Source organism: Medicago truncatula, chromosome 4, assembly GCF_003473485.1.
Source record: "Medicago truncatula cultivar Jemalong A17 chromosome 4, MtrunA17r5.0-ANR, whole genome shotgun sequence".
NCBI classification, from domain to species: Eukaryota; Viridiplantae; Streptophyta; class Magnoliopsida; order Fabales; family Fabaceae; genus Medicago; species Medicago truncatula.
This window is the reverse complement of record NC_053045.1, coordinates 54,423,351-54,451,227: the sequence shown is the minus strand read 5'-3', so window position 1 is coordinate 54,451,227 and position 27,877 is coordinate 54,423,351. Positions and strand designations below refer to the sequence as shown.

Sequence of the window (27,877 nt, the reverse complement as noted above, 5' to 3'; positions counted from 1 at the left end):
CGAGGAAACTCTAATTGAGAGTATCAAGTGCCTTGGCAATATCAATCTTCATTGCTAGATTCCCTCCATAAGTTGTGTAAAGAATTAATAGCTTCAGATGTAAGACAGGTGCAATCCTTTATGCCTCTTCCTTTAATAAATCCTCTATGTGTCAGCGACTTTCTTAGTGACTCGTATACGTGAAAATAACAATAAAGGTTGAAGTATGGAAACCATAGTTAATGTATTATAGTAATTCTCGTCTATGATTAATTTGTTCTAATTTTCATATTAATAAAAAAAAAAATTTAACTAATTTTGCAGTCAAAGTTATTTGTCCTTGGGAAGATTTTTTTTTTTATAGAAATTAATAATTAATATATTATAAATATTATCATTTTTATGAAAACGATATTAAAAAAATTTAATATCACTACTTGATTTTTTTTTGAATGGCAAAATATATTATATATAAAAAGGATTAAATCCCAAGTATTACACCAAAAAGAAATTAAAAATACACCCAATGAAAAATCAACAACAATCAATTTTCCAACACCACCAACAAAGATAAAAAAATCAACCGAGATGATACGTTGCTTCAAACGATTAGATACGCCCACCATTCAATAATTATTGACAAACAATTATCCCGTGCAAATTGTATGCCCTAACTACACTTTTTAGTCATTTAGACAAAATTAACGCCAAACCAATAGGTATGCAATAGTTATAGTTAGGGTATATATTTTAGTTGTTCTCTTTTTATTCAAAAAGTAATAAAAAAAAAACTTATTTTAAGTTTTTTTTAAGGACAAACATTTTAAACAAAAGTATCACTGAAAAACTTAAAACAAAATTTTGCCTAATGTTCGATTGAGTCTAGTCTATAATTACATCTATCCACAAAAAATCATAAGTTTTAAGTATGATTTAATGAGAGACAATTCAATTGATTCGCGCTTTAAATTGAAAAAAATATATCTCGATTGAATCCTCACAACTTTGCTCATGTGTTTTTTACCCTTCATCTTTCTAAGATACATATCGGTGAAATGTTATAAGTATTCGCATATATGTGTGAAGTATCCTATAAATATATGGTAGTTTTTCTTTTTAAAATTGGAAAAAGTTAATTTTGATATTTTATGGATGCCCATCCACAAATATCCACGAAGTATCAATATCCGATACATATTCGTTACAAATACGTCACCATGATTAAATTATCCGAGCTTCATAGACGGTAAGTCATTTTTTCCGTCAAATGTGACTTTGGCCACATGGATCCAGCCTAGCACAAAACATCACGATCTATTTAGAGGACGTGTAAGTTTCAAAGGTCAATGAGGTTGAAATTAAAAATAGGACTAAATTGCACTAGGGAAGTTTGAGTTTTGTAATAAATTGGTTTAAGTTATTTTGGTCACTCGTAAAAGTTTGAATTTTGTAATAAATCGATCCTTTAAGTTATTTTGGTCACAGATAACATTTTCGATTTAATCCTTCTGCCATATCATCGATTTTGTAATGTTTAAAAACTAAATTGAAAACGTTTACAAAATTAAAATTAAAAGATTATGTGTGTTACGAAAATAACATTATCAACTTATTTTTGGAATAAGATGTGCCACATCTCTCTCTCGATCTTGATATACTTGTTGATGCCAATACATTATTATGAATACGAATATGACATGTACATCCTTAGAAGACATTAAACATATTTTTTAACAATGTTTTTTGACTAGAAAGATGGGAGTTTATTGCCTCTTTATTAATCCATCTTAGCTGTATGGGTAATTAGGAGATTTTACACTTGTAAATGTGGGTTTGGGCTTTGAGTTCAGTAATCAGTACTACTTGTACTTTCTCCGCTAAACTACCCGTACTTGTATAAATCTACAATTCAGCAAAGAGTGAGCTTTACAATCCTCTTTGAAATAACGGTGTTTTCCGTTTGGTGACTTTTCGACACTCCGTTCTTAACCGGTAACTCTCTCTCTCTCTCTCTCTCTCTCTCTCTCTCTCTCTCTCTCTCTCGATATACTTACTTGTAGATCTCATTATCATAACCACTTTCTCTCTCATTCATTTTCCATTCACTTTAATTTCTCTTCTTCTTATAGCTTCGCTTCAGTTCGATATTTTTTTTTTCTTTGTATTTCCCCCCAAAATTGCGTCTACTCAATTTGAACTCACCTTGACCAATTTCTAGGGTTACCGGAGCACCACAAATGAAAGCTACTATTAATCAAGCTGATGAACTCGATGCTGCTGAGGCTATGCCACCGCCTAATTCCGTATGTATCTTCTCAAACCCTTACTTTCATCAATTCAATTTCATTCTTCGACCTCAATTGCATTACACCTCATGCTGCTATGTTGTTTCTTTCGTTGCAGAAAAGGGTCAGGGTCAAAAAAGAACTAACTTTTCAAGATATGTATCAAAACCAAGACTTGTTTGATCAGGATGATGATGAGGACGATGATTGGGACCCTTCTCAGAAGCAAGCTGATGATGGAGTTGCTCAGACTGCTGTTTCCGATTCCATCCATGAAGTTTCAGAAGCCAATCCACAGCCTAATGCTGTAAGCTTCTTCTCAAATTATTGTTCATTTGTCTATTTCATTTCAATGTGTGATTGAGACCAAGGTTTAAACTGCATTGTAATTGCTTCGCGATGTTTAATATTGTGGAATATTGTGGTCTTACTGCAGTTGATGTGGTTACAATTTTGTTTGTTTATTTAAATATCGAAAACCCTTGGGTTTGCAGCCACAATCATAGTTGCGGGCCATTTTGTAAAACCTTGATTGAGACTAACAGTATTGTTTGTTTGACTGCAGAAAAGGGTTAAGGTGCAAAAGGAACTAACTTTTCAGGACCTGTATCAAAGCCAAGAGTTGTTTGACGAGGATGATGAGGAGGACGATGATTGGGACCCAACTCAGTTGCAGAAGTGTCTCGAAGTCATCAAGTGGTTCTGTAAAAATTGTACTATGGATAACCTAAACAATGATGTCTGTTGTCAAGTATGTTTGTAATTTTCCTTTACCATTGTGTATATATAGGAAATCTTATTATTTTATGGATAGTTATCAATCGTGATATATGAACTGGATTCGGTGGTGTTATTCATCTCTTTTCATTATTACGAATCATTCTTTACTTTTGCGAAAATAATTCAATGATATCTTCTATGTACAGATATGTGGGGAGCATAAAGATTCTAAAATCCTGAGCCGTGGGCATTTTGCATCTCGCTTTGCACAAGATGAAGATCCAAATGAGATCCAGCCAAGTATAAAAAGACTGAAAGGTGAATATGCATGCTTGCTAATGATTCTGTCATACACTTATAGTCGAGTCCAAATGTTTGGAACCATGTTTCGGTAATACTGTACAAGTAATATTACTTTCAACAAAGAATCTTATCAAATTGCCTTCCAAGTTTGACAATTGGTTGCCTTCATCATGGCTTTTAATTTTAAGCTGTCAGAATCGGGGATAGATATTTGTCATTAAATTTTATATGTTGTTTCATTAAAATTTATAATCACTCTGGTTGCTCGGCCTCATTTTCTTTTTCCCATAGCACTCAAGTTAAATTAGGAGAGAAAAGAAAGGACAATGAGATTTGGTACTCAACTATCAGAGGACCGGTTTCCTTGTAGACACAAACCCTTCTTTTATATGAAAACGCTGATCAAATTCCGTAAATTTTAAAAAACCCTTTGTATTTGAAGAAACCCTATTTAAAAGCATATTGTAGCCCGTGGTTGATCCTAGATGTTTAGGGCAACATTAATAAAAAGTTGAAAGATAGAATGACGATAAAGCAAAACTGAAACTGCATATAGATTCATATGACCTTTTTTTTTTTAGTATTATAGAAAACATTAATTCAAGAAAATTACAATGTATCAACATGCACAGAAGTATGCTATTCAGGTTTTTATTTGTAGGTTCTGAATGTAGAGTTGTGCATCATACGACACATAAATCAAGAGAGATCTATGTTTTTTTTTTTATCCCTTTAGCTTGTATGGAGTTATCTAAAAGAATTTTTACGGGCTGGTATCGGTATCACTTTTGTATATCCTTATGTTTATTCTTACTAAAGATATTATCATTCTCATATGGTTGTATGTGAATTTTGCTCCAGGTATCAAACTCCAAATTTATTTCAGTTTTACTCTTATTTTTGTAGATGTTGACTCACTGGAATCTGCAGCAAACAGTTCTACGGCAATTGGCTTTGATGAAAGAATGTTGTTACATGCAGAAGTATGGTTCTACTTGTTTTGTTGATTCCCTTTTTACCCCTCTTCAAAATTTGATGCTATGCCTTATTACTAGCCTACTAGCACATATAAGCATTGCCATTTTGGTCAATATCCAGTCAATAATTTCTTTATTTTCAATGAAACACCAGTGTTTTCATGTCTTTGTTTCGTATGCTTTGAAAATGTTGAACTGGAAAAGAGGAACATTCAGAACTCACCCACCCTATAATAGTAAAGTTCTACACTAGTGTATTTATGGGCAGCTCGAGGAGTTTTAGTTGGTAATATATCAAAGTAGGGCTTTTCTTTTACGAATATCTGATTCCATATATGAAAAATGTAGTTCTACTCCGTTCGTATTTATAGCCAGTTGTAAATATCAACCCTACTTTTTTTTTAATACTATCAACTAATTTCCATTTTAAACATACTCAAAGGAGCATGTTTTGTATGTACTATCTTTTAAATTTGTATATTAATTGTTTTGTAGTAAATTTTAAGTGTTTCAAGATTATACCACTTTTGCTGTAAATTTTAATCATTCTGACATTTTTTTATGAGCTTAATCATTCTGACATGTTTCTGTACGTGTTTCAAAATTACTTTTATTATAACTTTTGACTGACTATCGACCCGGGTCTTGTCATAACCTGTGTATGGATACCATCTGCTATGCCACCATGTTCCGTTTTCCCCCATCTTTTCTAAATAAAAAAAGCTCGTTAGCATGGTCCATGACCTATGTTGCACACCACAACAGTTTCATTACTGTAGCATTGAATTTTGATGTATCACTATCCCATGCATGCACTATGATGATCTGTATTTTTCTTTGCTAGGAATTTCATGCCTGTCTATCTGATAATATATTTTCTGGTGGTTGTTGGTTTGAGTAGGTTGAAATGAAATCACGTCCACACCCCGAAAGGCCAGATCGACTTCGAGCAATTGCTGCTAGTCTTGCCAGAGCTGGTATTTATCTATCCAATATTTTCTATTATCCTTCATTTTTTTGGGCTATCGATATTTACCACTTAGCCTTACTACTGATTTCCTTTCAATTTTCATTTGTCTTCGATAAATAGTCATACTGACCAAGTGCATTAATTGTCAAATTTGAGTCACATAGGTATATTTCCAGGAAGATGCCATTCAATTCCTGCTAGAGAAATCACTCAAGAAGAACTGATGATGGTAATTGCCTTCACTATACTTTGTATAAATATGTGCCGTGCACACACATTTCCACCTATTTAATAGCTTTTTTACCGAGAGATCCCCAAACAAATAAATGTAGGTCAATTGCTGGACATACTTGCCAATGATATTTACGGGATGCTGTTTTTGGAGGCAAAACTGATCTGTTTCCTTAATTTAAATGTTATATGTTATAAAACATGAATGGATCATGCTCTTTTTTATTAAACACCAACAATCACGGTTTTAGTATTGGTTATTCATCCAGTTCAAAAATATCTATGGAATAAATTTTTGTCATCCTTTTTCTAATCATAGATCTGAAAGGTAACCGTTGGACCATCACACAATTCTAACCATTTAAGATATTGGAATTGAAGGTTCATTCTTCGGAGCATATTGAATCTGTGGAAGTTACAAGCAAGTTAATGTCTAGGTGCGTTAATCTGTTTCTTTCTTGTGGTCTGTCACTCTGTTATATTTTGTTTCTTCTTCCTTTTTTTTTCCTTTTGCATAGACAATATTGATTTTAATACAACTTGTATTCTGGCCGGTCCTCTTTACTGGATTTCATTAAATGCTTCAGTTTAAAAATATTAATACCTCTTGCTTTACATTGGCAGTAAATCTTTATCATGAGTAATGACCTTTATGATTTCAGTTATTTTACTTCCGACACATACGCCAATGAGCATTCAGCATGTGCTGCTAGGTTGGCAGCTGGGTTATGTGCCGATCTAGCATCGGCAGTTGTTTCTGGGCGTGCCAAAAATGGATTTGCTTTGGTACGAATCATCGAGTTGCCGTTGATAACTTTGATTAGAATTTGAACGATTTAAGGTTTGCTGTAGTTAATGCTTGTTCCTCACTAAAATCAGGTTAGACCTCCTGGTCATCATGCCGGTGTAAAAGATGTGATGGGGTTTTGCCTTCACAATAATGCCGCAGTGGCAGCATTGGCAGCTCAGGCTGCAGGGGCTAGGAAGGTGCTAATTTTAGATTGGGTAATGTCTTCACTCATCTATCTCTAAAACTAGGCGATTTTCCTGAAGGTAGTGTTGACTAAGACATTCAATATGTTATTCAAGTATTAGTTGATTGTACTCCCTGATCATTGCAGGATGTTCATCACGGAAATGGCACACAGGAAATATTTGAGCAAAACAAATCAGTGAGCTGGATTTAATTATTTATTATTCTGCTCTCCTTACTTTTACCAATTTACACGCACCTAAAGTCAGTAAGGAAGGAGTAAGTTAGCAACCTACACCCACTTGGTTTTTACTAAAAAACCAACTTTCACTGTAGTAATCACTTGAAATTAAAGGATAGCTGTCAATTTCACTTTAGTTTTTTAAAAACCTTAACTCCCTGAAACAGAACTATAATTCGGTACACCCAGGATTGAGAATTGACTTTGTAATATTTTTTTTTAACTTTGAATCTTCTATGTGAATGTTTTTTTTGTTTTGCATAACAAAACAAGAGGCTTAAGTGCTTTTCCAGTCTATTGTATTTTTTATTGGTTCAATAGTAATATATTTACTAGCTATGAAAACAAAGAAGAGGCTTTTAGTGGCTTTATCAAGAAAAGAAAAATAAGCAAGGAAAACTTAGTAACCTTAATTCAACAACGGTAGATAGAATGTGTTATACCTGGGATAATGGTAATGGTAGATAGAACAAACAACATTGTTATAGCTAAAAATGGTTACATGATATTTTGAACTATTATTATTTTTTTAATTAATTAATTAAACTTACAATACTACCCTTCTGTTTAAAATTGGTTTGAATAATGGCAAATGAGTTTTTTGGTAAAAAAACAAGTGGGTGTAACTCATTAACTTACTCCTGAGTGTGTTTAGGATGGGTGTAAATTAGCAGCCCCTTTATTCAATGTTTTCCACATTGGTGTTTTTTTAATTTTTTTGAATTCGTTTCGCTGTAGCATTTTATGAGCTATGGCATTTCGTCACCATTTTAATGATGCTTATGAGTATTATCTATTTTGTAGGTCTTGTATATATCATTGCATAGACATGAGGATGGAACATTTTATCCCGGTACTGGAGGTGCTCATGAGGTATTTGATTGCAGACAAATTTTCAAATTAAACTGCTGGTGCTGGCCAACTCAGCCAAGCACATTTTGGTCTGGTATTAGTGGAAATATTTTTATGGGTGTTTTTCTTAAAGAAACTAAAAACAGGTAGAGATAAAAATTTCATCGAGGAATTTAGCTCGGGTTATGCTGACAAAAAGGGCAGGGTTATGCTTTAGTTTTGTCCTGTATATACAATTTAAGAGTTTCATGGACAGGAATTTGCAAATAGAGTTCAGTATTATGTGTAAACTACTTGAAGATATGTATATACTTTTTTCTGAGTTGCTTACTTTTGGAAATTTCGCCTTCATTGCGGTCCGCCCCTAAGCCGCCTAATTGCGGCATTTGGGTTGCCTTCATTGCAGCCTTCAACACGTTCATTGGATTGGGTTTTAAGGGTGGATTTAGTCCCACTTAGAGACATGTCTTGTGTAGTGTTTATAAAGCTTAGACAACATCACTTTACAAGCCGGTTTTGTAAGGACGAGTTAGGCTCAATATAAAATCTGAGACTTACTATTCAAGATTCAAACTTATGTCCCGATGATGGTTTAGTTATTGACTTATTTCCATGTGCTTTTGGTCAAATGGGTATTAATTTGTTTTTTCTATCTTGCTATTATGCAATTTGGTTGCTGTACTTCTATCTTGGGTGTAGAAGGGATGCTGTCCATCATTTTTAAATTCTGAGAATTGAGAGTACTCCTAAGTTCATTTTTGTCTTTTCAGGTTGGTTATATGGGTGCAGAAGGTTACTGTGTGAATATTCCATGGAGTCGAGGTGGTGTTGGTGATAATGATTACATTTTTGCATTTCAGAATGTTGTACTTCCTATAGGTTAGTATTTATTGGGGCCTATTGAAGTTTATTTTATTCCTAGTCCTAAAATATGTTGATCAATAATTTCAGAACCATGCCTTTTAGGAAGAGTAAATGATTAATCAAAACAACTTCAAGATCAGACATTTTGTTTTTCCTCAATTACCTGGGAACACATAAAACAGATCTTCTCACGATTATAACATCAGTTGTTGAAATCAAAATGTGAATATCTAAGAAGAGGAGTAAATAATAAAATAATCTTAACTTTGGGGGGACTGAAATAATCACAAGTCACAGCCAAATATGTTTGACTTTTGTGAGGTAAAAGTGATCATAGAAAGGTAAAATTGATTTTTTTCCAAGATCAGTTGAGACTTGCATAGGGATATAGCATTGTTGTAGCTTTTTGATCCAGACTTCCTCTTATGATCTCAATAAAAGTAATATCACAGTCAATGTACCAGAACCTATTTGCTAAGGAATTTAACAACATGCAAACTGTTTGTCAAAAGAAAATCATAGTCTAATATAATATGCCTGATGTACTTCCCAGGAAGATTGATTGATTGGCAGCTGGCATCAATTCCAAAATTACATGAATGAAAAATCTCGGAATATTGGATTACACCGTGTTTTTTTTATCTTAAAGAGTGCCTTTGTTTCATATAATTGTCTATTCTCCCTTTTGGTTGTATTTTTAAAAATAGGCAATATTCTCTGCTTGAAACATTGACATTGAATGGTATTCCTTTTCAGCTTCTGAATTCGCTCCAGATTTTACCATAATATCAGCAGGATTTGATGCTGCTAGAGGTGATCCCCTTGGAGGTTGTGATGTAAGAATTTTAACTCGATCTTCATCTTTTTGTTGGCCTTCTTGTAATCATTTTACTAAAATAAAATCATCGACAGGACTATGCAATAAGTTACATCTACTAGACTTTTTGACCCGTGCGATGCCCGGGTCTATTCGAAAACACAAAAATTTAATAGAGAAATAATATTGAAATTAGGATTGTCCTTAAATGCCTATAAAGGTATTTGGATCTTATCAAAACTTTTATTTTATTTTTAACAAATTTGAAACAAAATTCATTAAAATTATTTTCATATTTGACAACAAAGTAAAAAAAAATGTAGACTTAAATTTTTTTTTGACGAAGTGGTAGAACTTTAACTTAAAAATTATCTTACTTTTATCCAAATAAATTACTTTGAAGAATCAAATACTTATCCGGTATTATTTATAAAAGACATTTAAATCAACAAAAATTGATATATTTAGTCTAAATTTTGAATCAGTCACACAAACTTTTGTTGACTCAAAATGTCTTTCATAAATATGACCCAATGGAATAGTAAACTTTAATATTGTCAAAAACAAAAGTCGACCTTTTTATAATTTTTTTGAATTTCGACTTTATTATTATAACTTACTCAGCTCAATTGTCACCGAATATCTACAAAAACTAAAATATAATTTTTTTAAAGAAAAAACAAAAATGAGTCAAATTGTCTACTGTAATATATATTTGCATTGAAATCCAAATAAAGTATTCTTTTGAGGACCAAGTAAATTGGATATTTGTTATATTTAAAAAAGTGTTAGCAATCCCTTCAAAAAGAGAAGTGTTAGCAAATCAATAATGGGGTTAGTATGGAGCATGTACCAAACATATATTAGACCTTCTTTTTACATGATTAATTTTTAATTAGCTAAGTACCAATGTAGATGCGAAGAAATGATAGTTATGTTCTCAATTTGATGACAATTAAACTGTTGGGAAGAGGAAAATTCAAATTCAAAATTGGTAGATAAAAGGTCACCAAAGAATAGGGGAAAATGACCTTTAATACCGCATTAAATGCACTCATGAGACTTGTTAAGGAAGCTAGGTAAAGTGTTTAGGAGGGAAATGAAGCTTATGATTAGGGTTAAGCAAAAGCTTAACCTAATAAGCTTTTATAATAAGAAGATCCACCATATAAAGAACCTAATCTCCTGTTTGATTTTTTTTTTTAATGACAAATCTTCTGCTTAGTTTTATCGAGGATTAAAAAATTCACCATACTTAAAAATTGAAATAACTTAATTTGTTAGCATTCTATTGGGCTTAAATCGAGTTTTTCATCTATTATGCAGATTACTCCCTCTGGCTATGCACAGATGACGCACATGTTGAATGCCCTTTCTGGTGGAAAAATGCTTGTTATTCTTGAGGGGGGGTTTGTGGCTCATACCTTTCAACTGTTTAGTATTCTATTAACCTCTAGATTTTGCTTCAAGTTGATCTAAATACATTTTATTGCAGCTATAATCTTCGTTCCATATCATCTTCTGCAACTTCAGTAATCAAGGTGAATTCTTCTGCCGTTCATTATCTATGGTGATATCCCTGCTTGGGTGTGCCTCTTTCATTTATTTTGTTTTACCCCTTCTATAATACTGGTGTAATTGACCAGTCATTTAGATTTTTCATGTATATATTCAATTTTTTGCATGACTGTGACTTGTGAGAATAATAAATCAGAGCTATTTTTCTTGTCGATAATTTTTGGTTTCTGACTGGGGTTCTATTGGAACAGGTATTACTGGGTGAGAGTCCTGTATGTGAACTGGAAAATAGTTTCCCTACCAAATCTGGCCTCCAAACTGTTTTCGAAGTCCTCGACATTCAAAATAATTTTTGGCCTTCCTTGAAACCTATCTTTAAAAATGTGATGTCACTTTGGGAAATGCAATGTCTTGGGAAAAAAGGTGAGGAACTGTCTTGATTTGTATTTGTTAAATTTTGCCATCTTATTTCTTTCTGTAATTGTTTTATTTTGATATATTTGACCTTGGGTTGGAATGGTGGGATTACCTGTGGGTAGGGGATTGCTTTTTTGTGTATTTTTTTTTTTTTTTTTTTTACAGATTTTTTTTTGTTTTGAAGAAACTAAATTAGCTTACCCAAATTGGCACCGGGAAGAATCGAACCTGATACCTTGAGGAGGAGCACACTCCCAGGTCCCAAGCCGTATTGGCCAACCCAAGTGGGTCATAATTTTTGTTTTTTGTTTTTGATGATTGTCGGTGGGGGAAATTTTGTTCTCATCCCCCGCTTTTAAAAAATTCTGTGCACCCTTGCAGTAGAGATTAGAATTAGGACTTTTGGTGAAGCTCTGAAGTACTACCTAATTACAATTATGATTTTTTTTTTAGGCAAACAGACAAAAAAGAGACGCCGAATTTTGGCACCAATGTGGTGGAGGTGGAGTCGCAGAAGTTTCTTATTCCATATGCTGAACGGCCATCGTCGTGTAAAATCAAAATGACTTTGCTGAGCTGAATTTGAAGTACAGGAATACCTATTAGTTATCAGCATTTTGTATATTCCATCCATCTTGATTCCAGACAAATATATTTTTTGGTTGACCTTGTAAGTGCGGAGGTTGGCACAGGAATTGGGAGTATTTTAGAAGCTGCTAAGATAGGAATATGATAAATTAATCATCTTTGTACTTGTTAATTGAAAAGCAAATTGACATTAGAAACACCGCCTTTCAATTTAATGCATGCAAAATTTTCCATTCTTGAATTGGGTTTAAATGTTAACATGTCAAGCGTAACCTCTTGTTGGCAACAAAAAGTTGTTTTAATAGGGCTCTGTTTGTATATTTGAGTTTATCTATTAAGATAAACGCTTGCGAGATTTTTTGGTATAACTTGTGAAACAGCCGATGACATGGTTATAAGCTGATTTCCTTAAGCTCTCTAAGATAGCTTATGAAAGCAGTCTATAGCATGTATTAAAACAATTAAGTTTAAATATAAGTGTTTGTCATGATAAATGCTAATGCTATAAGTCGTAAATTAAGTTATTTATCCATACATGGCCTAATTATACATAGGCCATGAATTGGCTTACAACTTTCCTGAGTCGTGATGACCCAGAAACAAGGAAGCTGGACCTGAAGGTTCCAGTTAAGTTTTGACATTTGACAACAAAAATAGCTAAGTTTAGACTTTTTGCAAAGTGCATTCACTGAATGCCATTCACTAATGCTTCTAATAATTGTGTAAAATTAAGTGGATTTGTCTTGGATCCTGGTGGGAGTAATCCAACATCCAATCTGCTATGTCTACTATTATGAAGCAGCTTAGAAGATAGAATGGAAGCAAACAAGTAGATACCTGCCATCCATTAGACAAAAAAAAAAGAGCTTTACTGAGCTATATATGGATCTTGCCTGAAATAATTTAGAGCTAGCCACATTCCTTGCATGAGATGCAATTGTCAGAAGATGGAGATGAAAGTGAGTGTAGGAAGAATACATGGACATAGCTGTTGTCCCCAGTCAGTCCATCTCTCACTTTTTCTCTTGCATAATTAAAAAATCTACGTATGTTTTGTTTAACTCAACTTGAATTTGAGTAAGCAAGTTTTGTATGCCTACTAAATTCAATGTATTTGTGTTGTCTGCATGAATTTATGGACTTTTGTTCGAATTTTTAGACAAGTGGCATTTAAATTCATTATGATAAATGCCGATTTTGGAAAAAACAGCCTTTATAAATCCATAGTGATAGATTCAATTAATCATGTTAAGATTTTTCATGTTACTGACGTATCTAATGATGCCCTTTTCAATAATAGTTTTAAGTCTTGATTTCCTATAAATAACAGGACACGTATCATAGCTTTAGATACAGGCTTTAAATTTAGTGATGTTTATGGAAAATAACAAGTTATTTTTACACAACTTTCATAAAGGCACTCAACAACAACCACTAGACCCCTCTTGCAAAATGCAAATAACTTTTGATTATGTAAAATCCGCCGCTCAATTCATTATTAACTTGTCTCTAATTTGCATGTATTTGGGTTGGTCGTATAATTTATTTATGTTCAAAATATTTTTCCTTTTTAAATTGTATAATCTCCTTAGAAAATGATTAATTAAATTTCTGTTTGTCTAACTTTTTTAGTATAGTAGTGCTTCTCGAGAGAAAATGAATGGAATAATAAAAAGTTAACCTTACAATGGCAGTATTTATATTGTTGGTTAGTTCAATTATGGTAGTTATATATAAGTACCGTTTGGATCTGCTATAACTTAGTTTGCTATGTTTGCTCATCAATACTTGTCATGAGAATTTTGAATGATTTTGCAAATTAGTATCATAGGACTTGAACATATATCCAAAATTAGTCTAACTCATCCCAAAAACTTGAATGGGTTGGGGAGTGTCCAAAACACCAAGCATATATGTATTTCAATGCTACAAAAAGAACTATTTATTAGCATCTCTAGGAGACTAGGACCCTGAAATGGTGAAAATTCTCAAATAAAAGGGACATGACATGATCATAATCTTGGCAACAAAGAGAAGTTCATTACTTTCCTTGGAATTTAATATAATCATATCTATGTACATATACACCAAGACCCACCACCTAATAAGGAAATCTACTAAATCAACTAAAACATAGTGTATACTTAGTTTTAGTACCATTATTGAATTCCTCAAATTCTTTTTGAGTAAATTAACTAGAGCAAATTTAGCATAGCAAAGTTGTGACTTAACTTTCCACATAAAAGAGGATTTTTCTTTAAATCCTCATTAAAACTAACAACAAATAAAAGAAAGAGGAGTTGAGCCAACATTGGTTGGTTCAGTTGGTAAGAATTCAACCTAAATCTCACAAGAATCTAACTTTGAATTCCGCTGTCGATGTGAGAATCTCATTGGTGTTAAATATGTAAGTACCTCTGTCACTACACTCTGAGTCTTGAGACTTTCCCCAACCCTGATGAGCCTCCAAAATCCAACTCTCCTAAACTTTATTTTCGACAAAAAAAAAAGAAAAAAAAGAAAGAGGAGTTATCATTGGTGCATTGTTGGAGGTGCCATAGGGTAAGCAAGAGGTACAACATAAGGTGGATGATGATGAGGATGATGTGGAAGCATAACAGGTGTCCCAACTGCAGATGCCATATGAGCAGGAGGAGCAACAAAAGGATGTCCAACTGGTGCTCCATACATTCCTAAACCACCAGGAGGATGATGAGGCTGAACTCTATGCTTCATTGATTGTCCTAAACCCATTGTATTTGAAGGGAGTGTGTTACCATGTTGACCTGTTATTGGTGCTTGATGATTACTAGCAACATCTCCATTGTTAACACTAGTAATATCATGGATACTAGACCTTCTTCTATCTCTATTCATTGAATTCAACCTAATGAAATACTTTTGTGCATGACTTGCTACTTGTGTTGGTGTCCTAGATATCACAAAATTCCTTGATATGCTCCTCCAATCTCCTTTTCCAAATTTGTCTAAACCAAGTAAAAATAACCTGAAAAAAAGAAACAAATTAAAAAACTTGTTACTTAATTAACCATGTTAATTAATTACCTTGAATTGAAATGTATGCTTGTTGAAATTTAGTACATCTAGCTCATATAGCTAATGAAATATATTTGTGCAAAGACAAACAGATAGATAGATAGACGAGAGATCGATGAACAATTATATGAAGGATTGAATTCAAGAATTGTAAATGTAATTAGAAAGTACCTATGCTCTTCTTCTGTCCATGGAATTCCTTTTCTCCTTTCTTGTTCTGATGATGATGATGACCTTGACAATCCACCTTTACCACTACTATGGTGGGTGGAGTCATGTCCTAAACCAGAAAACCCACTTCCAAAATTACAACTTGATCTTTTATCTGAACTTGTGGTGGCCTTGGAAGAATCTTTGTTTGAAGAATTAATAGTTTCTAATTCATTAGCATAATTTGGCAATGATACATGACCTTCCTCAATTGCACTAACATCATCTACCAATACTTGGTAATGTTGTTTCACTTGTTCCATACTTTTGTTGGGGACAGATGAAGCAATCTTTTCCCATTGTTCTTTTGAATCTTCTTTTTCAATCCAATGCATGGCTATAGCATTCTCAAATGCTTTTTCTTCTTCATAGCTCCAAATGGCTCCACTTGATGACATGTTGGCTCTTGGTTGGATTTCTTTGGAATTATGGTTCAAAGTTTAGAGAATGAAAATGGTGAAATTAATTGAAGATGGGTGAGTGTGTGTGTAATGTAAGTCTTTTTGTGAGTGGAATTTGTCTCTACATGACATGGTAGTATAGAGGGTGCGCAGGATAAGGGGAAGAATCAATTTTGAGAGGACCACACAATGAAATTTAAGGGAAGTGTTATTTGTCATGTTGGTTCATGTAACATTTTTGTTTCACCCTCAGTTACACCGACCAAATTGTCGGTATTTTGCTTTCTTAACCATGATTATTGTCGTAAAGAAAAACCGTCGAGATTAATGAGAAATCATAGGTATCTTTTTGAGGGATATTTGGATTAGATGTAATTGAATTTCAAAATATAATCCATTTATTCGTATATTTTTATAGTTTACAAATATGTGGCTGATCCGGTTAGTAAATGACTCGGACAAGTGACTAGTGTTAAAATATTTGTTGGAGTTTGCTGTAATAACTTGATAAACACATGATGAAGATAAATATGATCAAGAGTGCACATAAGTTTTAAAGTGTATGTGGGACACATTAACCTTGAAGTTCGATTTGCTCTTATCAGCTGTGTCAACCGAATGCAAAATGGCATATTGGCGAATCCTCTTTAGGATACTTTGAAATCTTTGATGTGACTTGCAAATTGACACCAGAGAAAAGAAATAATGAGTTAATGTTATTTTCGAAAGAATTTCGACTCACAAGAATGTGATTTTGTGTCTATATATAGAAAAACTTATGTCCTCTTGTGAAGAGAAACAACTCTTTAGAAGAGTTTGTTCATGAGTGGTTTTACCATTTCAATGGTGAAGCATTATACCCTTTTGTTAAAAGGTCTTTTTTAACCAATGCAATTTTCCAAATTTATATTTTGAAAATCACTCTCATAAATAGTTAGATGTTCAATCTCTAACTATTGCGTTTGGAGAAAAACATAATTGAAATGGAAGAATCTACTTTGTTTGTCCAATAATTTTTCGATAAATATTAGTAGTTAATGCCAAACAAGATGGCGGATACTTCATATCTTCAATAAAAAATATATATCTTTGATAGTTTAAGAGTTTTGCACATACATGAAGAAAAAAGTCATTTCAATATCATACATTTATGCCAAAATATATCCTTATATTTATCATTTATCATGAATATAATACAAATTCTCATTTTTTAAATGCAAAGACTATAATCTATAAATATACTCCACAACAAATAAATTTAACAAAAATAAACAATCTCAATTATATCAAAGGTATGATTATAAAACAAAGGTAAGTTGTACATTGAAATTCTAGAACACTCGTTGTTCTGAAATAAAATAAAAATGTTAAAAACAAGTTTTTTAAACGGAGTACATGTTTTTTCTATTCAATCAAGAGGTGATATAAAAACGACATGATTTCATATCAGATGAGGGGGGGTTAAGAAGTATAGTGATAAAGAGATCGATGATTCGATCATATCTTTTAGAAAAAGCCAATGCCACTATATTTGTCTAAGGAAAAAAAAAACTTTTAGAATCATGATTAGACCATGATCCAACATCTAACATCTATGGCAGTCCATGATCCAACAACCAACATCTATGGAATTGAAAGTACTCTTGACTATGTACAATTTGTATCCAACATTTTCCACATGAATATTTTTAATCAACCAATGTATCCACGTGCCCAACTACAAATATTAATATTTGAAATAATCGAGATTCATCTAAACAATTGATTTAATCAAACATATGTTTTTCGTACAAACCAATTAAAAATCAAACCCTATGTTAAATAGTTATTAATATCATTTAGGTGCCATACAATGTTGGTCCACACATGAACATTGATAATTTCTATAATAAATCAAAATTTAATCACTTTTTACCGCGTGTATTATGTTCTGTTATTAAATATCTTATGTGCTAAATTTATCAAACAAAAAAAGACGATAAATAGTTATTTTTTGAGAGTGAAAATGACGAGAAATAGTTAATCCTATTAATATGCTCATTTTACATTTGTTGGAATAAAAATTATTCAAACATGTTTACCAAATCGTATCATGTATCATGTATGTATACAGTTTGTTTAGGGAGTGAAGGGTCCGATTAAAAATACTCTTTTAGAAAATAATGTTAGAGCATATGCCTTTTTTTATTATACCAAGAAATTAATAAAGTTTTTTACTCAATTATCTCAAAAAAAATTGTATAAGAATGGTTAAAAACTTTGGATACATAATTTCTGAATAAGTTCATAAATAGTAGGGCCAGTAGAATTTCTTTTCCATATCGAATGGAATCTCGACCATGCTAATGAATAGACCACTGTTGACAAAGACAACTTCATTAAGGTATGCCTTCTTTTTCAATCACTTGATATTAATTGATTTTAAGTGCTACCTGTGATTTGCCAACACTACTCAAACTTTTTTATTTTTATTTTTTATCACTGGTAACTCCTAATTAAGTTGTGGAGTAAAAAAGAAAACAAGAATTTTTGATTAAATTATTTGTCTATCATAAGTTAAATTGAAGAAGATATATATGATAACATGATGGCCTGAACAAATAATTCACAAAATACAAAGCACATATGCCCCCACTTTCAATAAAAATATATACAGTATTTGTCTTGTTAAGAAAGCCAAACAGGAAAGTGGACGTGGCCAATTTTCCACGTCTTCTCTAAGATGATATCAACCACATTTCTGAATTTCCCTTTTTTCCCAAGGAGGAACCTTCTCATTCACACTATGAAAATAAAATAATACTATCCAAATCTACACTCTTATTATGTCAAGTGAATACATTGTTCACATCAAAAACAGTATAGATATCGATATACATATTAATATAATAAGGTCAAGTTGTACCATATGTCCATAACAATGGAAACTTCTATAATACTATATATACTCACTCTTTCTTCTCTATCCACTTTCTATTTTGTTTTCATACAATTACTTTTAACCGAAATTGTATTCACCTCAAGGTTATTTTAAATAACACAGTTTTTTTTTTATAAAAATAAAACACTCATTAGTATGTTTACAAAATAGAGAAATGTATGCATGTGATATTTGCATGTATTTTTTTGATGGACTAAATGATATATAGATATTTTAAGAGATGTGATATGTTTTTTAATGCTCGAACGAAAAACTACATATTTGTATCACGAGATAGTTTCTACATTCTCATTACAACATATGTAATGTATATATACTGTATGTATAGAAGTTAGAAGTGACATTTACATATACGTCCAAAACCGGCACAATTTTATCATCAAGTAATAACAAACATTTCCTAGTGAGATTAAGACCCTATTGATGCCTACCATATAACTACTACTTCAATACAAACTCGTTTTGGGGACAAGATAGAGCACAAATTTTGGATTATTAATCCACTACACTCGTAGAAGTTAGTCCTAGTACCACACATTGTTTTGAGAGGGAGAACTCATACTCATAATTAATTATGTATATGGAGATGTCAAAAAAATATAGTATATCCAATTTCATTATAGTTTGTTAGCGAAACTAAAAAGTGAATTTTTTTGATAGAAGTTGGAAAAAATAATACTTACATCACTCTAGATTTAAATATTTCACCTTTTTTATGAACAAATTCGTAAATCAGTCCCATATAAATAGTTCGATTTGAGGTAGCACTTGAGTGACATTGTGGTTGGTGATATTGGTGACATTGACCAACCACAATGTCACAACTGTACAAAAAAACTTTATGAAAGAGAGGAGAAAACCATTTGTGACATTGTGGTCGATCAATGTCACCAACCACAATGTCCTCGTTTTGTGAGTTAAAAAATTAGGTAGTAAGTGGTCAATTAAAACCCTAAAAATTACCGGTAACTGAATTTAGCAACATTTTTCTTGAATAAAAAATCTGAGTCCTAATATGCAATGGTCACGCCATATAATAGCACCAAAATGTAGCTATTCAAGTGATGGAGTGACAAGTGGTGCCATGGTTGACGCATGTCATAAACATAATAAAAAAAATAAAAATCATTTTTGTCCTCTTTCTTCATAGACTCGACTCAAGTGTTTCAAAAAGGTACCTCAATAATTGAATGTGGGAAATTTTAATTTTAAAGATATGCCCTCAAGTTTTACTTCACATAAGATTGACCGAACTAATATGTACTCCCCTCATTAAAATCACGACACAATACATGATATTGTATATGTTCTTTGTCTTATACTAATTTTACTTTAAACATTAGTGGAAGAAGGCTTATACTAATTTTTATCAACAAAAAAAAAAAAAGCTTATACAAGCCTTCTTCACGTGATGATTTACCTTAATTGGCTATTAGAAATAATCATGTTCAAATTTCTTTCAGACAATAGATATGGATACATCTCCCAGCAATGGGAATCCAAGAACTGTAAAAAACCTAAAACAACGTAGGATCTTGCCATCTTAAATACAAGGTTCAAGTATCCACTGGACTTTCTGGGAAGAGGTAAAATACATGTCTTTGTAGTTCTTCGTATACATGTCTTCTTAGTTTCCAGATTATAACCGGTTCTACTCTCGGCTTCGTTAAAATGCACACCTTCAGGGGGAAACGTGCAATTAATGTGACTTGCTCGTGTTCAAAGAAAAAAAACGTGGTTGATAGATGAGACCCCGCTAAATATCGCCAACCAAATTTTTAAATGGAGATTAATCATCAGCAAAATTAGTGGATACTTCGCATTAATAACATGGTTGGCAAAAAATTTAACCAGGCTTACATCTCAGAATAAAAGTTAAAAACATTCTCAGATAGCCATCCAATTCTTCTAAAAATAGTTTCATTTGAGCGAGCGTGCGTTAAGAATTGAAGCCAAGCTTTTACACATGATTGACCCGGAAAAAAAAGGTTGGGCAGATCACTATTCATTACATTGATTGCAATCATTTATAAACACTCTAAATATCTATTATATATACAAATTAGTTAAAGCAAAGCAAAATCAAATTCAAAATCCAAAGTAACCAACTGGTTTCTCTATTCTTCCTACCCCTTTGTTGTGTATTAGACAATGTATAAGTTGGCGAATAATTAACGTGACAACAAAAACTGTAGCAAGTATTCACCATTTCACCTTGTTATATGTAACATTTTCTCAGTTTCCTTTGGTCACACTGTCTTCTATGGTCTTGTTGTATATAAAAAAAGTTGGTCAAGTTAACGCTTAGACATCATATACAGGCAAGCGCTCTGCAATGTAGTTGCGGCAAATTGGGCACGCTTTACACTTCTCCGAGCAGAAGCTGCAGTTCATCCATGCAAAGAAATTAGCATAAGGACAAGCTATGAATGAAACGTAACCAGTTGTATCATTGAATACCAAATATTTTTATGTTATTCTTACTTGCAAAGGACACGATGTCTACATGGGAGTAATACAACGCTAATCTCTCCCTCGAAACAAATTCGGCACAGCACTTTCTCCTGGTAAGAACAAGAAATGAAACATATAGGTTGGCCAAATGAAACTTGATAATGAATCTAAATAGAGAAATTACTATAACATAAAACAAGAGCACGTCACTAAGATTTTGTTTAGGACACTGATCACTAAGATTTAGTCTCAGAGACTTTGTCCATGAGGTGTTGACTTAATAGTAAGAGCTTGATCTTGTGATCTCAAGGGACAAAGTTCAAATCCCCTTGGAGACAGTTGTAAAATGGCTGTTAGTGATTGATGATATACCATATGCGAATGATTCCATTCATCTTGTTAGGATCTTAAATAGTATTGACCCTTGCTGATGTGGATGATTCTTCACACATCATATATGAGACTTTGAAAATTATGTAGTACAAACTACAAACAAAACGATTAAAAGAACTTGTAGAAGTTATTAATTTTTACATTTTTAAGTCTTTCATATTCCTGTTGGCTGTATTTTGTAATTTCTGTCTGCTCGCCAAGAGCTGCCTGGAGTCTCCATACCTGACATTGCACAAAATTTAAGTACGCCAATGATGGAAATATTTGTGATGAACTAAACATATGCAAGATATTCAAATCATAATACTATAAACGTCCATATACATGAATAGAATCCACCATAAACTGATCTATTGATTGTAGGAACTGTCATTACCTCCTCAGCAAGATCCCTTTTAGGCATTTTCTTAACAATCTCAGGAGGGTAACCACTGAATGTATTATACCTGTGCAGTGACAAGTCAAATGTTCAAAGAACATTAGAATTAACTGCTATGTGAACATATTTAGAAGGAAAAAAAATTAAAATAACTTATCAATCTTGCTTGTATCACAAAAAAGGGAGGAAAGAATGATGTCTGGACACGTGTATATGTAGTCATATACAAGCTCCGGTGTTAAACAAAACAATAAAGAGAAACCATATATGTGACAACATATAAACCACATTATTCTGACTGTACACACTTCGGTTGTAATAATAAAATGAAATGATGCTTACCCAGATGCTCCCTCATGGTACAATCGTGCCTGTTCTTCCCGACTACCTTCATCAATTGACCACCAGCCTAGTAATCTGATTTCATGAATTGTCTCAGATTTAGTGCAGAAAATTATATGCATATGGTAATTCAACAAGATCACTGCTTCACTTTTTTAAAATTTTGACCTTTAAACACTGGATTTTTCATCTCTAACCATAGCAGTGGCAAAAATAATAATGAAAACAAAAATCAGATTACTAGCTTAAGGTTTGGAGATATTATTTTTATGTTTGTGCACCGAACCGACTAGAGCATCTTCTTGAAAAATATGACCCCAAAATACATTGGATTTGTCATCTAAAACCATAACAGTGAAAAAATATTGCAGTACAAGAAAAAAATTAGATTACTCCTGAACTGAACTGAAGACATATATTCAGTTTCTGAACCGAACCATGCTTTACACATTCAACATGAAAGGACTCAAACAAATTGTCATATTTTATTGATTCAGTACACACAGTGCATTGTATCTACCTAAGAATTTTTGCAGGGTTTCATAGTTTGTAATCGCAATTGATATTAATTGTTTCTCTCTGTTATTATTCTTTACTCTTCTTTCTTGATAAGACTTTCATAGTTACCATAGATAACCTGCGTTATAATTTGATCCCAAAGAATCACAAAACCTTTGAGATTCCTATTCTTAAGGTATAACTTAGCAGTTTTCATTCTAGTTTAAAATAGCTGGTGAATAGAATATAGTAATCAAGGATTTATTTCATTTGAGAAACAGCTCGCAACATATGCGACTCATGTTAAATTTAGTCATAAAGTGGACAGAGGATCTCAGAATTGAGTCATAACAGAGTAAAAGTTACAGGAACAGAATGGAAAATTTAAATCAGACCATCCAACATATTTAAAACCTAAATTTTTCCCTTGTAATGATAACAATAAAAGAAGATTTATTACCTAGAACCGTGGTGCAAGAATCCCAAGCAATCATGAGCTCTGGAAGAGAATCTAAAATAAAGTCCTCTACCAGCTCCGCTTCGTAGAAGAAGCACAAGTTTCTCCGCAAACTTAGATGCAGATAATAGCACACCAACACCTTGCAGTACGAAAAGGGGAGAGAAAAGAACTGCAAGCGGTAAATGTGCAGCAAAAGCAGGTGTTCCCTGAAATGCGAAGCAGCTCAGTTTTCCAAATGCAATATGAATTTCCGAGGTCGGCTAAGCACACAATTCAGCATTGCGTACCTCTAAATGCATGCAAAGAAGAACCTGGAAAACAATGACCGGTACTTTCATGAAATGACCCCCTATGTCTTGGAGGCTACACATTCCCGCCTGACGTTGATCTTCTTCTGAAGAAACCAGTAAACCACTGTTCCAGTCAAGATATCTAATTGTAGTAGTAGAAGAACTCGGTTCTCTGGAACTTCTATGAATGACAGGATTGGACCACTTCGTACATACAAGAAATGCAAAGCACTCGGCAATGCTGCAAAAAAGTAAGATATAAAAACCATATACAAAAAATTCAAGTCAGAAATCTAATAACACAAAGCTAATTATCGAAGTATGTTTCAGTGTTTAAGAGCTAAGATAGAAACCTACGCGAAGTTAATAAATAAGTCCCACCAACCGAGAGAAGCTACACTACCTGTTTCAGACAAGAAAAAAAAGTCATACTTAAAGAAAGATGAACTTGTGACTATGAGTATAAAATACATCAATTATATAAAAGAAATGAGTCCATCGTCACTCAGATAGTTAGATGTTATCACAAATTTTTAAATGGTCAAATTCAATGGCATGGACTTCATATTTATGTTCATGAGTAAAATAAGTCATCCGGACATCGTCGGATCATCCGTCGCTACTTTTATATCAAATGTGCTGGTTCCTATTCACTTATTATTTTCAAAGTTCAGTGCAACATTGACTATTGGCATGTCAATAGTGCCCTTACCATTTACTGCAGGGAGAAATAACTGAAATGAGATAATGATTAGCCAGGGGTATTATAGGAAAAAGATAAATATTTCTCTCAAAAGTAACAATTTATTCTCCCTCTTGTTATGCGTAAATGAGCTTAAAACGACAACTAAAAGGAACAGAGGGAGTAGAATATATTTATAATGAATATTAGTTTTTACAAAAACTTTCATGTTTCGCTGTGAATATGGATAAAACATGAGGAATCAATCATTTTAGAACATATTACAACATATTACAGATGATTGATATAGGCAGTGGTGTCAAAAGCTAGTTGGATTACTGGTTCTATACTGATGTTTTTACATGCCTTTTTGCTTAAAAAAAATCATTTTACAACACATTGTCCATGCCACTCAAATGATATCTATTAACATGTGAAAAGAAAATCCATCGATTAACAGTAGAAGAAAAGGAATTTACCACTCAGTTTTAGGAGTGTGAAAACTGTAGCAGCAACGAAGAACACCATAGAGATGGCAACCCAAAAGTGCTACAACAAACAGAATGAAAAGCACTCTCAGCATAATCAAGCTTCAACAATTTCAACATTGAACATTCCACTAAGAAAAAATTGCAAGCCAAGACCTTAACAACAATAACATACCAAGCATCACAAAATTTTGAATCGACTCAAGCAGCAATTGCAATCGGGTAGAATGTCTTCCATTAAATAATATAGAAGATAATGAGAACATGAAAATCGAAAGAGTTACATATATAAAAGCCTTACAGGAAGAGTTTCCCATATTGCTTCGTCACTCATGCTTTCTTCATCCCCTGGCATTAGAGCTTTACACATTCTGCACAGATAACAAACAGTGAGATTGAAGGACTCCACATTACAAACTCATTTGTCTGCACCAATGATTGAAATCCAAACATTTTCAAGTAGAGAAAGACAAAAGAACAATCCAAAAGAAATTTAGGTTTATGGGAGCCATCTTAAAGAAGTTACCTGAAATTGTCAATGAGAATAATGATTTCAAATGTTAGTAAAGGAAGGAACACAATCTTCAGATCTACTGCTGCAAAGCCACGAACTGTGCAAGAAAAAAGAAAAAAACATTTGTCTAATTGGAAATCTTGCAGAATTGTCATTATAGAAAGTCAAGTTTTCTATTGTGAGAAAAGCCTTTCATTTTAACAGACAAGAATATGGCAAAATGCTCATAAGTTCTATAGTCGAAATTTGAACGCATCAATCTAACTGAATAAACAAATCATACCAACTTAATATTTCTTAAGAAATAACCATGCAAAAACAACTGAAGTACATGTGAAACGATTAAAATAATTGAAAATTCTTAATTATTAAAGCACAAAAGCATAGAGTAGAAGAGTACCATATAAGCTCTCAAGGTATATACAAAGGAGCAATTCAAACGCAATAAGTAATGGCATTGCAACAACTGCGTGACATGGCGCCCACTGTCATAACATAGAAAACCAGTTTGTATTCACTTGTCATAATCATTAACATGGACAAAAAGTACTTGATATTAGTAATTTATAAAAGAAATATGAAATAAGGATTCAGAACACTAAGTTTGAGGTTTTATTCGTGATAGCTAAAGAACAATATGAAAAATAAAAATTCATGGTTCTAAAGTCAACGGTCTGATATCCACAATAACAAAACAAAAACTCTATAGAAACTGTCTCAAATTTTAGTTAAAAATGACATTGGCGTACATGTCTATTACGTGGAGCTGATGGCGCAGGTAATGAAAACCTTCCTCGAGCCACAACGCCGTGGAACATCCAAAGAGGTGCAAAAATTATCCTGTATATTAAAGTTGAAGTCAGTGATTTATACTCACCGTATTCTAAGAATCTAGTACACACTGCAAACCACACATATTGACTATCATCAAATTTCCATATTAACAATGTTTAGACAGAACAAACAACTGCATAATGTTTTCAGGAATACGTTTACATTATATTTGAGGAACCTATGAGTGAAACACTTGCCAGTACTTTGCACCATGATGCACAATACTTCAAAACTTGAACCATACACGTACTCGGTACACTCGGGTACTCAACTTGGGATTCACGTAAGTACTGTTTGGGAACACACTAATCTGTAACCGTAGTCTGATAACTTAAAGAGTATTTCTGTGTAGTGAAAAAATTAAAGACATTATGTTTTGATCATTCCTACTATTGATGTTGATACTATCCTTATTACCTTGTAGATTCTTTCCCTTTCCGACTATGTAAATATTCTTTCCCTATCTCTGGTTGAGTACATATCCCCTTTCCTGATTTCCCTGTATATATTTCTTGATTCTGTATGGAATTCTAATGTAGCAAATTTGAAAAAAAAAACTCTACACAATAATTGGATTTTTTGAAAATATAGTACTTTGTAACATATTCCTACCCGTTACAGATAACGCAATGTACCACTACGCCTTCAACATAGACTAACAAGTGTTTCCCACAACAAAAACACTATCTAAATCAATTCACAGTAGGATCAACATTGGCTAGCACTCGGATGACATGAGATGTCACATGTCTGAGGTCTCTTCTAGCATTACAAGAAGTCTCAAGTTTGAACCCTAAAAATACAGCAACCTACCTTAAAACTCTTGAGAGAAAGCTCATCCAAGTGGTCCTAACTCCTACTCAACTCGAGGGTTTCCATACCCGATTTATACAACAGCAAAAACATCGGTCCCGGGAAAATTGAACTTTACAAAATTGGGGGATCACAGTAGCAAAGTTAACAAAACTACAATTCATTGAAAGGGTAGTTAACATATGCATGATCATTAAATTATGTTCTCACACCAAAACATAGATATATCAGACATTGCATGTGATGTCTACCACTGCCAACCTTTTTATGGGATAAAATCCTCTTTTTCGACCAGACACAAAAAGGAACACACTCAATTAGGTAACATCATAAACCCTTGTCTCCAAAAATAGTAATAATAAATAACAAAATAAATAAACAGAAGCAACGATTAGAATTAAAAAAAAAAAAAAAAACAAGACTTGAATACAAATTTGGTAACCCAATTGAAAGAAACAAAAACCCAAAAAGAAATTAACATAAAAAGAAGAAAAAAGAAACTAACCACCAAGAGGAAGAGATGCGATGATCAAGCTTGAGAAGGAGCAAAAGAGTGAAACAGAGGAGAAAGGTGTGGGCAGCGAAAGCTTGCGCTGATTTCAACACCCTGCTCCAGCTCATCTTCTTCTTCTTCTTCTTCTTCTTCTTCTTTTTCTTCTGATAAAAGTGAAGCCACACACAGAATAGAAAAGAAACAAAAACCCAATTCTAAAATACCCCAAAACAAAACAAAAAAGATATTTGATATATTAATATTTTAATATTTAGACAGAAAAATACAAAAGGAGAAACCTGAGGAATTATGTGACACACACGTTAATTATCAGAAAATCTACGACTAGTGTTCTTCTTCTCTTCGGTTACATTAAACAGAAAAAGGGGTGTGAACCTTGTTCTTTGTTTCCTGAAACAGACATGTATGTATGTATGTCAGAGTGAGAGTTAAGAGTTGTTGAATTTAATAATAAAGTACTGACATTTAGTTTAGCCGATACGATACCTTTGTTTGTTGTTTGTACTATTTTCGAAGCTAATCTAATGGATTGAATTGAGAGAGAGAGTCAAATAGAATCAATCTATGTCAACGTTAATTACACAAACAGACCTAAAATTCTTGTGCCACCGAATGAAAGAAACCATTGTCGTTTCTTCATTACTTCATTTATTTATCATATAAATGGATAGAAAACAAACACTCTTATGTGTAGTTGTTTTTAGTTCTATTTTTTTTTTCTTCCCTAATTAAATTGATAATGTTGAGATCGTTAGGTTACACTCAAATTTAAACATGACATTTCATTTTAGATGATATTTACCGCTTCGATTAGGGATAAAAATAGTTGTTTTTGTTGCAAACCTAATTGATTGATAAAAAGTTGACTCGTA

The 27,877-nt window shown here is 32.8% G+C and overlaps 3 protein-coding genes across 7 annotated transcripts; 1 reads left to right on the top strand and 2 right to left on the bottom strand.

Moving 5' to 3' along the window:
- Positions 1–1,753: 1,753 nt before the first annotated feature.
- Positions 1,754–11,976, top strand: LOC25493939 (histone deacetylase 15). 3 transcript variants are annotated; one of them, XM_013602604.3, is made up of 19 exons: positions 1,754–1,971; positions 2,198–2,282; positions 2,383–2,571; positions 2,830–3,015; positions 3,191–3,302; positions 4,194–4,270; positions 5,166–5,241; positions 5,399–5,463; positions 5,847–5,902; positions 6,128–6,251; positions 6,345–6,470; positions 6,587–6,637; positions 7,484–7,552; positions 8,302–8,410; positions 9,152–9,231; positions 10,539–10,621; positions 10,708–10,753; positions 10,982–11,153; positions 11,601–11,976. In XM_013602604.3, exons 2-19 carry the CDS (start codon positions 2,217–2,219, stop codon positions 11,711–11,713), a joined length of 1,800 nt encoding a protein of 599 aa, XP_013458058.1. In that variant the 5' UTR covers positions 1,754–1,971; positions 2,198–2,216; the 3' UTR covers positions 11,714–11,976. The 3 variants fall into 3 exon arrangements, with proteins under 3 accessions (XP_013458058.1, XP_039689239.1, XP_039689238.1); XM_039833305.1 differs by lacking the exon at positions 1,754–1,971 and adding an exon at positions 11,332–11,431 and having other exon boundaries at positions 2,029–2,282; XM_039833304.1 differs by lacking the exon at positions 1,754–1,971 and having other exon boundaries at positions 2,031–2,282.
- A 1,771-nt stretch (positions 11,977–13,747) lies between these two features.
- On the bottom strand, positions 13,748–15,574 carry LOC25493938 (transcription factor MYBS1). Its single transcript, XM_013602603.3, has 2 exons — positions 14,964–15,574; positions 13,748–14,742 (listed from the first exon to the last, which is right to left on the bottom strand). The coding sequence occupies exons 1-2, from the start codon at positions 15,398–15,400 to the stop codon at positions 14,268–14,270; spliced, it is 912 nt and encodes a 303-aa protein (XP_013458057.1). The 5' UTR covers positions 15,401–15,574; the 3' UTR covers positions 13,748–14,267.
- Positions 15,575–20,283: 4,709 nt separating this feature from the next.
- Positions 20,284–27,648, bottom strand: LOC25493937 (uncharacterized). Of its 3 annotated transcripts, none has more exons than XM_024781999.2 (16): positions 27,492–27,648; positions 27,284–27,395; positions 26,997–27,148; positions 25,594–25,684; positions 25,245–25,329; positions 24,857–24,941; positions 24,632–24,701; positions 24,322–24,391; positions 23,518–23,563; positions 23,158–23,401; positions 22,871–23,076; positions 21,913–21,987; positions 21,568–21,637; positions 21,333–21,413; positions 20,829–20,908; positions 20,284–20,727 (listed from the first exon to the last, which is right to left on the bottom strand). In XM_024781999.2, exons 3-16 carry the CDS (start codon positions 27,110–27,112, stop codon positions 20,649–20,651), a joined length of 1,398 nt encoding a protein of 465 aa, XP_024637767.1. In that variant the 5' UTR covers positions 27,113–27,148; positions 27,284–27,395; positions 27,492–27,648; the 3' UTR covers positions 20,284–20,648. The 3 variants fall into 3 exon arrangements, with proteins under 3 accessions (XP_024637767.1, XP_039689240.1, XP_013458056.1); XM_039833306.1 differs by having other exon boundaries at positions 26,997–27,136; XM_013602602.3 differs by lacking the exon at positions 27,492–27,648 and adding an exon at positions 27,469–27,489.
- Between the last annotated feature and the right edge of the window lie 229 nt (positions 27,649–27,877).